General features: G+C 40.5%; 1 protein-coding gene across 2 annotated transcripts in view; it reads right to left on the bottom strand.

The window, feature by feature from the left end:
- GARS1 (glycyl-tRNA synthetase 1) overlaps nt 1-11,920 on the bottom strand; it is a 46,872-nt gene extending 34,952 nt beyond the window's left edge. Inside the window, exon 1 of one of the 2 annotated variants that reach the window (XM_021689813.1) lies at nt 11,678-11,920. In XM_021689813.1, the coding sequence (XP_021545488.1) occupies nt 11,678-11,893 (216 nt within the window). In that variant the 5' untranslated portion in view covers nt 11,894-11,920. Of the gene's footprint in view, nt 1-9,204; nt 9,307-11,677 lie in introns of those variants that run through there. The other variant, XM_021689815.2, reaches the window with a different exon arrangement.
- Nucleotides 11,921-15,900: the final 3,980 nt, after the last annotated feature.

Below are 15,900 nucleotides of genomic sequence, written 5' to 3'. Positions count from 1 at the left end.
TCCTACTTACAAAAACGACCGTCCTGGTTTTCCACCTACTTTGGCCATTTCTTCTTAGTCACAACTAACTCATATTCCTCTGCCCTCTTCTTTTTTTTTTTTTTTAAAGATTTTATTTATTTATTTAATTGACAGGGAGAGAGAGAGAGACAGCATGAGAGGGAACATAAGCAGGGGGAGTGGGAGAGGAAGAAGCAGGCTTCCGGCTGAGCAGAGAGCCCGATGTGGGGCTCGATCCCAGGACCCTGGGATCATGACCTGAACCGAAGGCAGACGCTTAACCAACTGAGCCACCCAGGCGCCCCCCTCTGCCCTCTTCTTAATTGTTACAATTTTTCCTTGATAATTTCTCTAGAATACCTTATTCACTTCCAACAACCTACCACCTGTACACTGATTCCCCCACTTACAGTAATGTGGTGGAGTAAGGAATCTGAAAAAGCAAACAAACAAAACATTACCTATTAGGTCTAAGAAACTTCAAGCTGAGAAATTAAAGTTGTCAAATTGATAGAGCCTTTGGGTTCCCAACAGAAGTAACTGCTCTCTAGAGGAGTAGACCTTCCGCATAGGCCTTTTAGGATTTTCACAGATCGAGGTCACCAAAATAATAAGCATTCAACTCAAAATTTAAAAACCCATTGAGGAAACAAGCCACCATAGGTGAGACTCCGTGGAAATGACAAATAACAGAATTAGAGCCTCCAAAGTATTAGAATGATCAAATATACTTTTTTAAATGCTTAAGACGTTAAAAAGGAAAGGAAAAGAAAAGAAGTCAAAAACATGAGCAAAGAACTAGAGACTATCAAAAACAATCAGGAAACCTGACAAATAACCACACAGGTTCCGGTCCAAGAAGATGACAGAGGAGTGGGGGAGGGGCAAAATGGGTGAAGGGGAGTGGGAGATAAAGGCTTCTAGTTATGGAATGAAGTCACAGGAATAAAAGAGACAGCATAGGGAATATGGTCAGTGGTATTGTAATAGCACTGTATGGTGACAAATGGGAGCTACACTTGTGGTGAGCACAGCATAACATATAAACCTATCAAATCACTATGTTGTACACCTATGTAACATTGTGTCAGCTATGCTTCAATATATATAAATAAATAAATAAGGGGGAAAAGAACCACACAGATCATCTAGAAATGAATCACTGAAATTAAAAACCCACTGGACAGGTTACACAGCAGATCAAAGTTGAAGAGAGAATTAGTGACTTACAGCACAGACCTGAAGAAATTATCCACGCATAATCCATGGAATGGAGCAGAGAGACAAAGATGTAAAAATATAAACAGGGTAATAAGACACAGAAAAAAGAGAGCCTGACATTCATCCAACCAGAATTCTCAAAGAAAATAAAGAAAATCCGTAAGATTTTGAAAAGATAACGACTATGAATTTTTCTATAATTGCTCAAAGACATGAATTATCAGATTTAGGAAGCACCATGAAATCCAAACAACATACAAAACAAAAACCTACATCTAGAAAAGTCTATAAACTTATGAGAGAGATTAGAGACTGGGTTTTAATTCCCGATCAGCTAATTGTGAAACTTTGAACAAGCTGACACCTCTCTAAGCTTGTTTCCTCAACTGTACAATCAGGATAACAATACCTCACTGAATTGTTATAGAGTAAATAAGGAATGCCTGAGTGGCTCAGTCATTAAGCACCTGCCTTCAGCTCAAGTCATGACCCCAGGGTCTGGGATCGAGACCCGCATCGGGCTCCCTACTCGGCGGGGATCCTGCTTCTCCCTCTCCCACTCCCCCTGCTTGTGTTCCCTCTCTCGCTATGTCTCTGTCAAATAAATAAAATCTTTAAAAAAAAAAAAAAAGAGTAAATGAAACAATTTAAGCAGAATATTTTCAATAGTACCTAACAAACAGTAGACACACAAAAAATTATAGTTACCATGCTATAAAACACCCCAACTTGGTTGTGGCTGAGTTATTTTTCAAATACTTCAAACCCAACTTGTTTATACAGAATTATTTTTCTCTGCCCTAAACTTGTTCCTTCTCCTATGTATTGCTTTCTATTTGTTAACAACAAAAAAACTACCATTTCCCGAATAAGAAACATCAAGTTATCCTTCTTTATTGCCAAAATCTGGTCAATTTCAAATTTCAATCTACTGTCTCCCTTTCACACCCCGTAGACTCGATTGCTAAAACAGATTACCAATTTGGTTCTCATCCAAAGTGTCTACACTAAGATACGTTCACCCCAAACTATCCTAATGCATGTCATTTCTCCCCAACCTTCGTAAATCTTTTCACAAGCACATAGCATTCCTAATTTGGTGACTGTTCCTACCCCCATGCTTTCAATAATGTTTATCCTCAGGGCACCTGGGTGGCTCAGTCAGTTAAGCATCTGACTGTTGCTTTCGGCTCAGGTCATGATCTCAGGCTCATGAGATAGAGCCCCATGTGAGGCTGCCCGCAGAGCGTGAAGCCTGCTTAAGATTCTCTCTCCCCCTCTGCCTCCACCCCTCCCCAACTGCACATGAGTGCGTGCTCTTTCTCTCTAAAAAAAATTTAATAATAATACTACTAATAATGTTTATCCTGTTATCCAAAAGCACTTCCCTTCACTTAATGAAATTCACTTCGTGAATATCCCAACCTTACAATAGCTTCCCTTAAGGATGTTTCAACTAAAGGCTGAGTTTTCTCCCATATCCCTTGATCCTCAGAGGCTGGAAATGGAATAGATGTCCTCCTTATTCCCCAATGCACTTTCAAACTGATTCTTCTTTGCTACTTCTAAAACCCAAGTTCCTTTGAAGGACCTGTCATTACCCTTTCCCCTTGTTGCTGACATTTTCTTAAGCTCCCGCTTACTTCCCCTCACTAACAGTTTTCTTTTCCGCGATGCACTCTACTTTAGATTGTCCTGGTCAGGAGGTGACAAAGATGTTTATAATTATCTAACCTGGAACCTAACTCTGCTTACGTGTAATGAGAAGTATTCTCCCAGTTTTTACACTGAGTTTTCCAAGAATGCACCCAGGAAAATGTAATTTAAAGGAAGACTATATACTGTTTTTGTTCACAATTTTACAGAGAGTTGGTATTATTTGAAACAAACAAAAAATAAGATGGGACCAACAGCAATGTTGTCTGGTATCTGAGCAACCAACAGGATATACGTATATCCATGTGTATCCATTGCAGCTACTCTCAGTGTAAATCTATGTACAGGTAGGAGCATCTACTTACTTCCATACGACTTCCAGTGGATTCATACCCAACAATTTACATATTGAAATGCACATTATTTTATCATAAATTACTTTATTTCTTTGTATTACATTTAAAACATTATGTGTACACATATTTTTCTTTAATTAGATCTTGTAGATATTTTGTATGAATTTCATTAGTGGATTCCAAAATATCTGGTGTAAAAGGGGACACTAGGTCTGAAAGTTCAGAGCCACTGAATTAGTTATTCCTCTTATTCTTTATCATATGCAAATAAGTCTGGTCTGTTATCACACTAGCAGTTTTTATTCTATTATCCTGACCTCTCTAGCTAAAGAAACATCTTCAGTCATCTTCTAACTTTATTTTGGCTTCTTCATTACACTTACAGTAACTGAAGTCACCCAATCAATGCAGTGGCTTATTTATTTACATGCATTTTATTTGTCCCTGTCAGAATAAAGTATGCTCTTTAAAAATGGGAATTCTGGCATGTCAATTCTGGCGCTCAAATACTTATTGACTGATACCACAACCTAAATCTAGCAAAGTACAAAGCACTTAGTATTCAGGTAAATATCTACTGACTTATTCTTTACTCAGTGCTTCCTCTCCTTTTCTCTACCTATCAGAACACCTATCTCATAAATGTTCACTAAAATAAATAAATAAATAAATAAATAATAAAAAAAAATAAATGTTCACTAACAGGGCTTTTTCATGAGGATAAGAATTCTGTGAAAGCCTTTGTTTTGAAAAGAGGTAGGCAAATGGTAGTTCTTTTTGAATGTCTGAAAGAAGTAAGCAAGTAGTTCTTTCGGATATCTAACCACTCTGTGTCAAGGGTTAGCACTCCCACATACTTCATCTACCTTTTCTTTTGAAGCTTCTCAGAGAATACTAGCAAGCAAGGCCACAGTAAAGGCAGGAAGAATTTAAAATAAATTCCCCTGAAAAACTTTTTTTTTTGTTTTTTAAGATTCAGGTACAGAACACATACATCAAGGTACAGAACACATACATCCAGTACAACTATTAAAAAGAAGCAGTGTGGGGCACCTGGGTGTCTCAGTCAATTAAGCATCTGCCTTTGGCTCAGGTCATGGTCCCGGGGTTCTGGGATCAAACCCTGGGTCGGGCTCCTTGCTCGGCGGGGCCTGCTTCTCCCTCTCCCCCCGCCGGCTGCTCCCCCAGCTTGTGCTCGCTCTCTCTCTCTGACAAATAAATAAAGAAAATCTTTAAAAATAAATAGATAGAAACCGTGTGAGAGTAAGGATTCCTACACTGAGTTAATCATCTGTAAAATGCAGTGAAGAAAGGAAATAATCATGTTTATTCTGAATAATAGAATAATTAAACCATGATTTATAATGATCCAATCCTGAAAACAAAAGAATTGGAGGTAATCTAAACATGGAATGAAGGTACTTAAACAGTCCTAATATCTAATTATTTTTCTTCCTTCTTTCTTCACTGCTCAACTATATTTTGGGTTGTGTTTGCATGTATGTGTGTGTGCGCTGAATAAAACTGACATGAAATATCATCAATATCTCTAAATTATCCTTAAAAAGCTTAGTCCCTGGGGCGCCTGGGTGGCTCAGTCGTTAGGCGCCTGCCTTCGGCTCAGGTCATGATCCCAGGGTCCTGGGATCGAGCCCCACATCGGGCTCCCTGCTCAGCGGGAAGCCTGCTTCTCCCTCTCCCACTCCCCCTGCTTGTGTTCCCTCTCTCGCTGTGTCTCTCTCTGTCAAATAAATAAATAAAATCTTTAAAAAAAAAAAAAAGCAGCAGCTTAGTCCGTGGATAAATTCCTACCATAAAGACATATATTAGAACTAAGAGCCTATGATTATAAAGCAGAGTAGCTATTAGATGAGAAATCATTCCAAGGGATCTTCTTCATGGATCCTTCATATATATCATGGTGCATATTCAGCCAGCCAAGAAAAACCAACAAGAAAACATTTCCTCACCTAGCTTTACATACACGTAGGTAGAAGAATCCTGTTATGATTGAGTTCATCTCAGATTCCCCAATGTTTTATAATTATTGACAAAAACTTCATAAACTTTTCCTTTCCCCCTTGTGGATTAAGCAAGAGCTTTAATGGGTACTCTTAGTCCAGAAAATCAAAGCAGAGAAAAATCCAAGGCTCTTCACCCTAAGTCTTCTCACTACTACCAAGATACGAGTTTCATCTGTGTCTTCCCAATCACAGCAAAAGAAAATTTGAAATACTGAAACACAAGTAATATTATTCACACATCTATTCCTACCATTGGCATTTCACATGGTAAATCATTACAAAAGACCTCCCAAGAAACCATTAAAAATGCTTTTCTAGCACCCCATCTCACCAAATTCAGAAGACATCAATCCTCTCCTAAAGGTGCAAAATGTTTTCAAACTGGCAATCACAAGAAAATGTGAGCTCCATGCCAGCAATGGTTTGGTAAAACTAGTACCCCCAGTAAGCCACAATCATCTCAGAACAATATCTAACATTTTAGCAAGAGCTTACTATATGCACAGTGGGCAGCATTCTCAGCACTTCACATGAACTATCTCATTTTAATGTTTATAACTCCATTCCCGTATTACAGATGAAGAAGTTTGGCTACAGAAAGGTTAAATAATTTGCTGAACATCACCAGCTAGGAGACAGTGGAGTCAGATCCAAACTCTGGAAATATAACTTCAGAGCCTACACTTTTTTTTTAAAGATTTATTTATTTATTTGAGAGAGAGGCAGAGAGAGCTGGGGGGAGGGGAGGGGCAGACAGAGAGGGAGGGAGAGAATCTCAAGCAGACTCCCCACTGAGCGCAGAGCCTGACACAGGGCTGGATCCCTGGACCCTGAGATCATGACCTGAACCGAAATCAAGAGTTGGACGCTTAACCGACTGAGCCACCCAGGCACCCTACAGCCTACACTTTTATTACTAGATGCATCAACACAAAAATACGCCAGGGTATAAAGAAAGCCCATTTAGCAATTCTGCAAAACCTCTCCGGTTTTGACAATTATTAAATTTTACTACAGGTTTAAAAAAAAAAAAAGTCTTTCTTGGTTATTTTTTTCCATACTAATTACTTTGTTAGAGCATCAAGTTATATCCACCTAAATCATTTCAGTGACCTCTTAATTCCAAGCAATGATACTGAAAATACATAACCAAATCTCTACACCACTTCCTCCCTAAACCTCCAGATCAAGTGAAAGTCATCTCAACAGATCCTGTTTGCACTGGGACCTTGAGAAAAAATACCCCCCCCTTTTTTTAAAAAGGGGGGGGGGGGGGGGGGGGGGGTGGCATTCTTGACAGGAGAGTATGATCAACACAATTAAATGCTGAAGATAGGTGAAATGATGATTATTGAAAAGTACCCTTTAGGGTACCAGGAAAGGGCAGTAGTAGAGGCCAAGGGCAGAGGGCAGTGGATAAAGGAATGAAATGAGAAATAAGAAAGTGGAGACAATGAGAGGATAAGAGAAAACACTGAGCTATAAAGGGTAAAACAGGCTGGGGAAATGGGAGCTTCTGGGGGCTACATTCCAAACAAGAGCCCAAATCTGTCTTCATATAAATCAGACACTTCCATTCCCCGAAAACATCAGTTCTACAACTTCTTGGCCTTAGAACCTCTTTATACTGTTAAGAATTACTGAGAATCCCAAAAAGTTTTTGTTATTGTGGGTTATTTCTACCAATTTTTACTATATTAGAAATTAAAATGCAAATTTTAAAATATTAATTCATTTCAATAACAATAAAAGCTCAATATGTGCCAATGTGCATAAAAATAACATTTCTGTGAAAATAATTGTATTTTCCAAAACAAAACAAAAAGTAGTGAGAAAAGGTTTTATAATTTTGCAAATCCCTTAATTTCTAGCTTAATAGAAGACAGCTAGATTTGCATATCTGCCTCTCTTGCAATATAGCATTTTAATGGTGAAGTATACAAAGAATACCACAAGTTAGAAAAGGGAGAATTTTAAAAGATTTTTCAAATAGTTGTGGATATTCTTTTTTTAGACTATACCCAAATTCTGACAAGTGGTAGTTTCTTTTTTTTTTTTTTTAAAGATTTTATTTATTTATTTGAGAGAGAGAGCACATGAGAGGGGCGAGGGTCAGAGGGAGAAGCAGACTCCCCGCCGAGCAGGGAGCCCGATGCGGGACTCGATCCAGGGACTCCAGGATCAGGGACTCCAGAATCATGACCTGAGCCGAAGGCAGTCGCTTAACCAACTGAGCCACCCAGGTGCCCCAAGTGGTAGTTTCTTAAAGGTTATTTCATAAAAGTTAATAGCAATGTGGAATTGGAAACTATACCAATGAACTTTTTATACCATTACATTAAATCTATTAATGTATTTTAGACTCTGAATAAATCTTTTACCAATATTTGATTCCATAACATCAGGCATTGTCATACGGAAAATACTGAGTTATGTAAATCTTCTAGATACTGACCCACTTATTACACTATATCAAAAAAAGTACATTTGTTAGTATCACTACTCATCCCATCAGAAAAGTCTGTAAATACTGTGAAGCTGTCTAGTTCATGCAGCAGATAATGTTTCCAAAACTCTAAAATTAACCAAAAGCCTGATTTTATTATTGGCTATAAATACTATCAGTTGTTTTCTTGAAATGACAGGCGCTCTTCACTCATATTTCAGAAAATGAATGCCCAGTAGCCAAAACTGAATTTTACAAATAGTGTTCCATGAAAATAAGCAGGTAGTTCAGCTTGCAACTCAAACAATCATACAGATGTTTTTCCTGAGACAATCATCATATTTCCGTATGCTTTACGTGTATTTCCCATTTTGTCACACAGAACACTAAAAAGGTGTACAAAGGTCTGGATTTAATAAAATTAATAATTTTTGCTGCCCCATCAAGGACACTCTAAAGCAAAACTTTTTTTTTTTTTTTTAACTTTTAGGATATGACAGAGTATGATGTGGTGTCCTCGTGTGTTTAGTTCTAAGGGCAGGCAGTTAGCCACCATGATTTTTATATCTTCTGTGCAAATAACACAGTAAAAAGTGAAAATAACATCTCAATTTCATTATGAAAATGGCTTTGACTTTGAAGACCTCCAAGGGTTTGAAGACCAGAGAACCACTGCCCTACAGCAACTGTTCCCAAACAAGATACTCCAAGACAGAGGTTTTTCCAACACATGGTAAAAGGAAAAAAAAGACACTGTATTAGATCTTTTTTCCAAAACTAAACCTATTAAATATAAAAAAGCTGAATAAAAATTCAATTTTTATTTTTTATTTTTTTAAAGATTTTATTTATTTATTTGAGAGAGAATGAGAGAGAAAGAGAGCACAAGAGGGGGGAGGGTCAGAGGGAGAAGCAGACTCCCTGCTAAGCAGGGAGCCCGATGTGGGACTCGATCCCAGGACTCCAGGATCATGACCCGAGCCGAAGGCAGTCGCTTAACCAACTAAGCCACCCAGGCACCCTAAAAATTAATTTTTTAAAAAATTAAAAATAAAATAATAAAAGACAGCTTTTTAAAAAAAATTGGGGCACCTGGCTGGTTCAGGTGGTAGAGCATGCAACTCTTAATCTAAGAGTTGTATGTTCAAGCCCCCACCTTGGGTGTAGAGATTACTTAAAAATAAAATCTTGGGGCACCTTGGTGGCTCAGTCAGTTAAGTGTCTGCCTTCGGCTCAGGTCATGATCCCAGAGTCCTGGGAATCTTTGCTCAGCAGGGAGCCTGCTTCTCCCTCTCTGCCTGCAGCTCCCCCTGCTTGGGCTCTCTCTGTCAAATGGATAAATAAAATCTTTAAAATAAATAAATCTTAAAAAAAAAAAAAAAAGGACTGCTCTTTCTTTCGAGTTATAACCTGCTTTTTTTGTATTAAAATATCCTTTCCTTTATAAAATAAAAGAGGAAAGTAGATGGTATTGTGAGGATTATACTAGTTTTTGACTTACTCTTATTTGGCAAAATGAAGGCTGGCCACACTGTTCTTATTCCCAACTCTTTTTTTTAAATAACATTTTTTTATTATATTTTTTTTAAAGATTTATTTATTTTAGAGCGAGAGTGAAAGCACAAGCAGGGGAGGGGCAGAGGGACAGGAAGAGAATCTTAAGCAGACTCCCCAGTGAGCATGGAGCTTGACACAGGGCTTGATTCCACGATCCTGAGATCATGACCCTGAGCAGAAACCGAGTCGGATGCTTAACCGACTGAGCCACCCAGATGCCCCAATTCCCAACTTTTTAAAAAAACTCAATTGCCCTGGGGTGCAATTGAGGGTCCTGAGTTTGATCCCTAAGCTGGGGGTGGAGATTACTTAAAAATAAATAAAATAAATAAATACATACATACATACATACATACCTCAAGTGCCCCAGTGTGCCCTTGATCAAACAACTAATGTGTTTTCTAGATGCTCTGAAGCCCTCCTACAAGTTCCATAACTAGTTCTCCAGGAAATAACTAAGAATATGCCACGGGGAAAATTCATTTCAGTCCATCAACAAGCCAAACCTTTAAAAGCAACAGCATCCACGTAGTCAAGCAGATTAGCATATTTATATAAAACAGATGCCACTAACAAGACCAGTTGTTAAGCGCCTTAAAAATCCCACTCCAAGAATGTCTTCAATTGCACAAACTTCACAATGGAAATATGTCAAATGGATAGATGTGACGATGTGTCTCATTTCCTCATAAGCAAAAAGAGAGCTTTAACCAGATGATCTTTAAATTCCCTTCCAGCTGACACTGGAATCTGTGTGATTCAAGGTTCCAGATAGCTAACTGATAAATGTGGTCCTGGAGAAATAGAAAAAGAACTAGAACTTATATCTTCAGAAAAAAAATCTTAAAAGTACCAAAACAAAACAAAAAACCCAAGCCAACATAAACAATACACTAAATAGTAATCACATCAGAAGGCTGTTCCAGGATCAAAGTTTACTTCAGTTAACTAGTTCCACAGTCTTACTACACATGGATAATCTGCACTGCAGTTTCAGGCTAACGTGGCAGAGGGAGGGGTTTGGGTGCGTGTTTTTCCAAATTAGATGTATTCTCCCTCCTCAAGTAAAGGATATGGGGGAAAAAATTGAGAGTTACAGAAAGGACAAAGAACCACACCTAATTTTCTTTGGGTAGGGTGGGTGGAGGGAGACAGAATAATACCAACAAATACCAATAATAAATAAGAAAAAATTAAGCCTATAGTGAAATTTCAAAACGAAACACTACTGAATCAGGCTCAAACTGGAGAGAAGTAGACATTACAAAGTGGCAGCATTTGCTTAATTTTTGGCAACTCTGCCCCAATGAATTATTTCTGAGGCAGGGTTCCACCCTCCGTAGCTAAGGCAAGTTATTGCATCAGGCACCGGTGCCGAAGAAGCCCATTTGGTGTTTACTACTAGGTCACAGACACCCGGGTCCTATTCCAAGCTTTTGGCGTTGCCTGACTGGATGTGAGAATCCACTTGAGCTAATCATTTTCCTTATCTTCTCTAAATTCTAACATTCATGCCGTGCCCTAGGTAAAGGAGGCCTGTATTAAATCACCAAGCCCTCCAGCCCATGAAACTTCCCTCCCTACCCCAAAATCAAATTTCAAAATGTTCCATACAGAGGATGGCTGACTTCACCCAGTAACTAAGGAACATTTCCAGTTTCCCAGGTTTACGATCTGAAAGCTCACTCACTCCAAATAGTCTTTTGGGAACGCAAAGAAGATGACAGGAGTGAGCGAAGGACGATGAGCGAAGGACAATGAACTCACATCATGATTAGAAAAAGAAGTTCAAACACCCTCTCACATCCACGTTTCAACTTTTTATTTTCTCAGCCGATCATCTGGCTAACTAAGCACTGAATGAAGGAAGGTGTCAAGGAGGAAACACTATGCAAAGCATTCTGAAGATTTTAAAATAGTCCAGCCGTAAGAAGACAGAACCGACAGCTTCGCCCCTGACCGGGAAGAATTAGGAACCTCGCCAGCCGGGTGACACAAAGAACACCGCAGAGACTGGAAAAATGAAGTTGAGGATACTGAGGTAGGCCAGGAGGAGTAACCAAGGGTCACAGATCCCAGCCCCAACGGAGAGAGGAGAGGCGCAGACATTAACAACGACTGGGAAAGGAGAGCAGATCGCGAAGGGAGGGACGCAGGATGTCGGAGGGGATCCGAGGGAGTCACCCAAGGATAAGCTAGGACGCGGGTCCACGGCAAGGAAGGTGGCCGACGCACGCGGGGACTGGAGTCCAAAGTGGGGGAGGCGAGGAAGATACCAGGAAACCAAGGGCTTCCAGCGGATGAAGGAGAGGGGTAACCGGCGCGGTGGACGGGTGCCCGAGGAGGAGAGAGGATGACGGAGAGCAGACCAAGGGGAGGAGAGCCCGGGGCCCAGGGGAGGCGCAGAATGCCAGTACCTGCTGGCGCACGGCAAGCCTGAGAGGGGCTAGCACCTCCTCAGCCCCGGCGCCGTCCATGCTGCTCCGCGAGGCGGCGGCGGGGAATGAGCTCCGGGCGCGGGCACTGAGGGGCCGACAGGGTGGGAGCGGAGGCCGGGCCGGGAGCCGGGAGGGCAGCGACAGCAGCAGCGCGGCGCGGGCGGCTCTAAGCAGCGCCGAGCGCAGAGAGTGCATGAGCGGGCGGGCCTGGGCGGTCCGGAGCGGGCGGCGGCGGAAGCGGCGCGCGCGGCCCGGCCGGGAGCATGATGAAATCGCCGCGTAAACGCCGCGGCGCGCGCGCAGCCGCACATTCCCCACCCCGCGACGCGGCGACCGGCAGATTCGACACAGAACCCGCAGTCCTTCAGAGACTCCAGAGGGCTCGCTCCACCTTGGGCGCCTGGGAGGGCTGCGGGATCTCAGGTAACACCCCGCCAACAGACTTGCACAAAGATGAGCCTGGCCACCCCAGGGTGGACACTCCCGGACGCAGCCCCATCCGAGACCTGCAGACTGAGATGCACAAGGACCGTCAAAGCGTAGGCTTTGGGCACTGACACTCGGTCTCACCCACGGGAATACACACTTCTGTTTGTGTTCGTGCGCTCCGGAGCCTTAAAGGCTCATATCACATCAACTCAGGGACGTAGCCTCAATGTTGCTCAAGCTCTCATGCTCCTCGTATGAAGAAACAAAAGAGGTTAATGATTTGCCCATCTTAACACACCCATGCCTTACCGACTTCAAGAAAATAGCTGGGGAAAGGCGGAGGAGAGGTGAGGGTCTTTTTTTGAAAAGGTGAGTTCTAAGCAACCTTTGTAGGGCGAGCAGGATTTGAACCAGCGGACATGAGGAAAGGCAAGAGGCAAAGAGAGGAGGAAAGACTAGGAAAAAAGATAATGCAGGGAAGTGGAGCTGAGAATCCAGGTGCCCGCGATTTCCTCCTGCGTGGCCTTGCCCCAGGAGACCTGCCCTCTTGTGCTTGGGTCTCAGCTGGCTACCCTCCAGAGATGGCTTCCTCCCTCCCTTCTGCCCCAAAGGTGGGTTGGCAGGCAAAGCTGGATTCCCTTTCCAGAGAGAGAATAGAAAAATAAAGAAAGTGTTGGTTATAGAAATAGCATTGCGCACACCCCCCAGAATGTCTAAAATTAAAATGATGGAAAATGGCAAGTGAGGCTCTGGGACTGTCTGTCCCACACAGCTGCATTAATGAACTGTTTGATGACATCTATTAGAGCCAACCATACACACCTTCCCTGTGATCACCCCAGGAGCTTAGGAGAGTAGACAGGCTCACCAGAATGAAGTTGCCTTTCCCAGTACTATGGAAGTCCATATTCTCTTCTTGTTCCAATTTGTGGTTCTGGAGAAGTACTAACAGCTGAGCATAAGCAGGGCAGGTGCAGAAGAACCTTCTGCAGTATTAAACCATTTGTGTTTTTAAAACTTTTATTTCAAGATTTGACATTAATCACCATCTTTATTTGGCTTCATTTAATAGGTAATTTTGAATTTAATATTTTTAAAGATGAAAAACAATTTTAATGTTCACATATACTCTTATTTACATTGTTATTAAAACATTCAAATTCTGTATATTTTGAATCTACTTCTATATGTATTTTCAATTCTTTAGATCAATAATGTCTCATCGATTTTCACATGAGGACAATCCCAGCTCTAGTCTCCAAATCTGTTTTCCCCCCTCCAGTTCATCCTTGCTACTGCTGCCTCAGTGATTATTTCTAAAAGACAAAGCTGTACATTTTGCTTCTCTGCTCAGGACACTTCAATAGGTCCACATGGCCCTTAGCAGAATTTCCTAAGTGGTTTCCCTTGGGAAACTACATCTACAAGACAATAATAATAGATTATATTCATTGAGGGCATACTATGTACAAGTTAGCATTCCAGTTTATCTCCTGTAAATTTATTCACAATCCAATAAGATAGACTCTTTAATAATTCCCATTTTATAGGTTCAAGATTCAGAGCGCTGAGATATAAATAACTTGACCATGGTCACACAGCTACTGAATAGAGGACCAGAATGTGAGCTGGGGGCAGAGGCAGTTTTAACGTATAACTTAATGAAGCTCAGTTTCTCTCTCTCTCTTTTTTTTTTTTAGCTCATTTGTTTTGTTTCTTAAATTCCAAATATGAGTGAGATCATGTGGTATTTGTGTTTCTCTGACAGACTTATTTTACTTACCATTATGCTCTCTAGCTCCATCCATGTTGTTGCAAATGGCAAGATTTCACTCTTTTTATAGCTGAATAATATTCCATTGTAGATATATCCCTCACATCTTCTTTATCCATTCATCTATCGATGGATACTTGGGCTGCTTGCATAATTTGGCTATTGTAAATAATGCTGCAGTAAACGTAGGGGTGAGGCACCTGGGTGGCTCAGTCGGTTAAGCATTTGCCTTCGACTCAGATCATGATCCCAGGGTCCTGGGATCGTGTCCCACATTAGGCTCCCTGCTCAGCGGGGAGTCTGCTTCTCCCTCTCCCCATGCCCCTCCCCGCCCCCCACTCATGCTCTCTCTCTCTATCTCAAATAAATAAATAAATAAATCTTAAAAAAAATAAACATAGGGGTGCATGTATCCCTTTGTATTAGTGTTTTTGTATTTTGGGGGTAAATACCCAATAGTGTGATTACTGGATGGTAAGGTAGTTCTATTTTTAATTTTTTGAGGAAGCTCCATCCTGTTTTCCACAGTGGCTACACCGGTTTGCATTCCCACCAACAGTGCAAGAGGGTTCCTTTTTCTCCACATTCTCATCAACACTTGTTTTTTCTTGTATTTTTGATTTTAGCCATTCTAACAGGTGTGAGATGATAGCTCATTGTGGTTTTGATTTGTATTTCCCTGATGATAAGTGATGTTGAGCATCTTTCCTTGTGTCTATTGGCCATTTGTATATCTTCTGCCCATTTTTTAATTGGATTATTTGGTTTTTAGGTATTGAGTTGTATCAGTTCTTTATATATTTTGAATACTAACCCTTTATCAGATATGTCATTTGCGACTGTCTTCTCCCATTCAGTAGGTTGCCTTTTAGTTTTGTTGATTGTTTCCTTTGCTGTGCAGAAACTTTATTTTGATGTAGTCTCAATAATTTATTTTTGCATTTATTTCCTTTGCCTCAGGATACATATCTAGAAAAATGTTGCTACAGACGATTTCAGAGAGATTACTACCTGTGCTCTTCTATGATTTTTATGGTTTTAGGTCTCACATTTAGGTCTTTAATCCATTTTGAGTTTATTTTTGTGCATGATGAAAGAAAGTCATCTAGTTTCATTCTTTTGCATCTAGCTGTCCAGTTTTCCCAATACCATTTGTTGAAGAGACTATCTTTTTTTCCCTTTGGATATTCATTCCTTCTCTATCAAAGATGAATTGACCATATCATTGTGGGTTTATTTCTGGATTTTCTGTTCTACTCCATTGATCTATGTGTTTATTTTTATGCCAGGACCATATTGTTTTGATTATTACCACTTTGTAATATAATGTGAAGTCTGGAATTGTGATGCCTCCAGCTTTGCTTTTCTTTTTCAAGATTGCTTTGGCTATTGGGGGTCTTTTATGGTTCCATACAAATTTTAGGATTGCTTATTCTATTCTGTGAAAAATGTTGATATTTTAATAGGTATGCATTAAATGTGTCTATTGCTCTGGGTAGTATGGACATTTTAACAATATTTGTTCTTCCAACCCATGAACATGGAATGTCATTCCATTTCTTCTCATTGTCTTGAATTTCTTTCATCAGTGTTTTATAGTTTTCAGTCTTCCACCTCTGCGTTTTTTGTTTTTTTGTTTTGTTGAGGTCTTTCACCTCTTTGGTTAAGTTTATTCCTAGATATTTTGTTGTTTTTGGTGCAATTGTAAATGAGATTGTTTTGGTTTTTTTTTTTAAGATTTTACTTATTTATTTGAGAGAGAGAGTGAGAGAGCACAAGCAGAGGGGGAAGGGTAGAGGGAGAAGCAGGCTCCCCGCTGAGCAGGGAGCCCAATGCGGGGCTCAATCCCAGGACCCTGGGATCATGACCTGAGCCAAAGGTAGATGCTTAACCGACTGAGCTGCCTACGCGCCCTGTTTTTTTTAGTTTCTATATTATTTGTTTTTGTTCTATTCTTTATTATTTCCTTCCTTTTGCTGGGTTTGGGTTTTGTTTGTTG

This window comes from Neomonachus schauinslandi, chromosome 12, assembly GCF_002201575.2.
Source record: "Neomonachus schauinslandi chromosome 12, ASM220157v2, whole genome shotgun sequence".
NCBI lineage: Eukaryota > Metazoa > Chordata > Mammalia > Carnivora > Phocidae > Neomonachus > Neomonachus schauinslandi.
The sequence above is the reverse complement of the archived record's forward strand: the minus strand, read 5'-3'. Positions and strand labels throughout refer to the sequence as shown.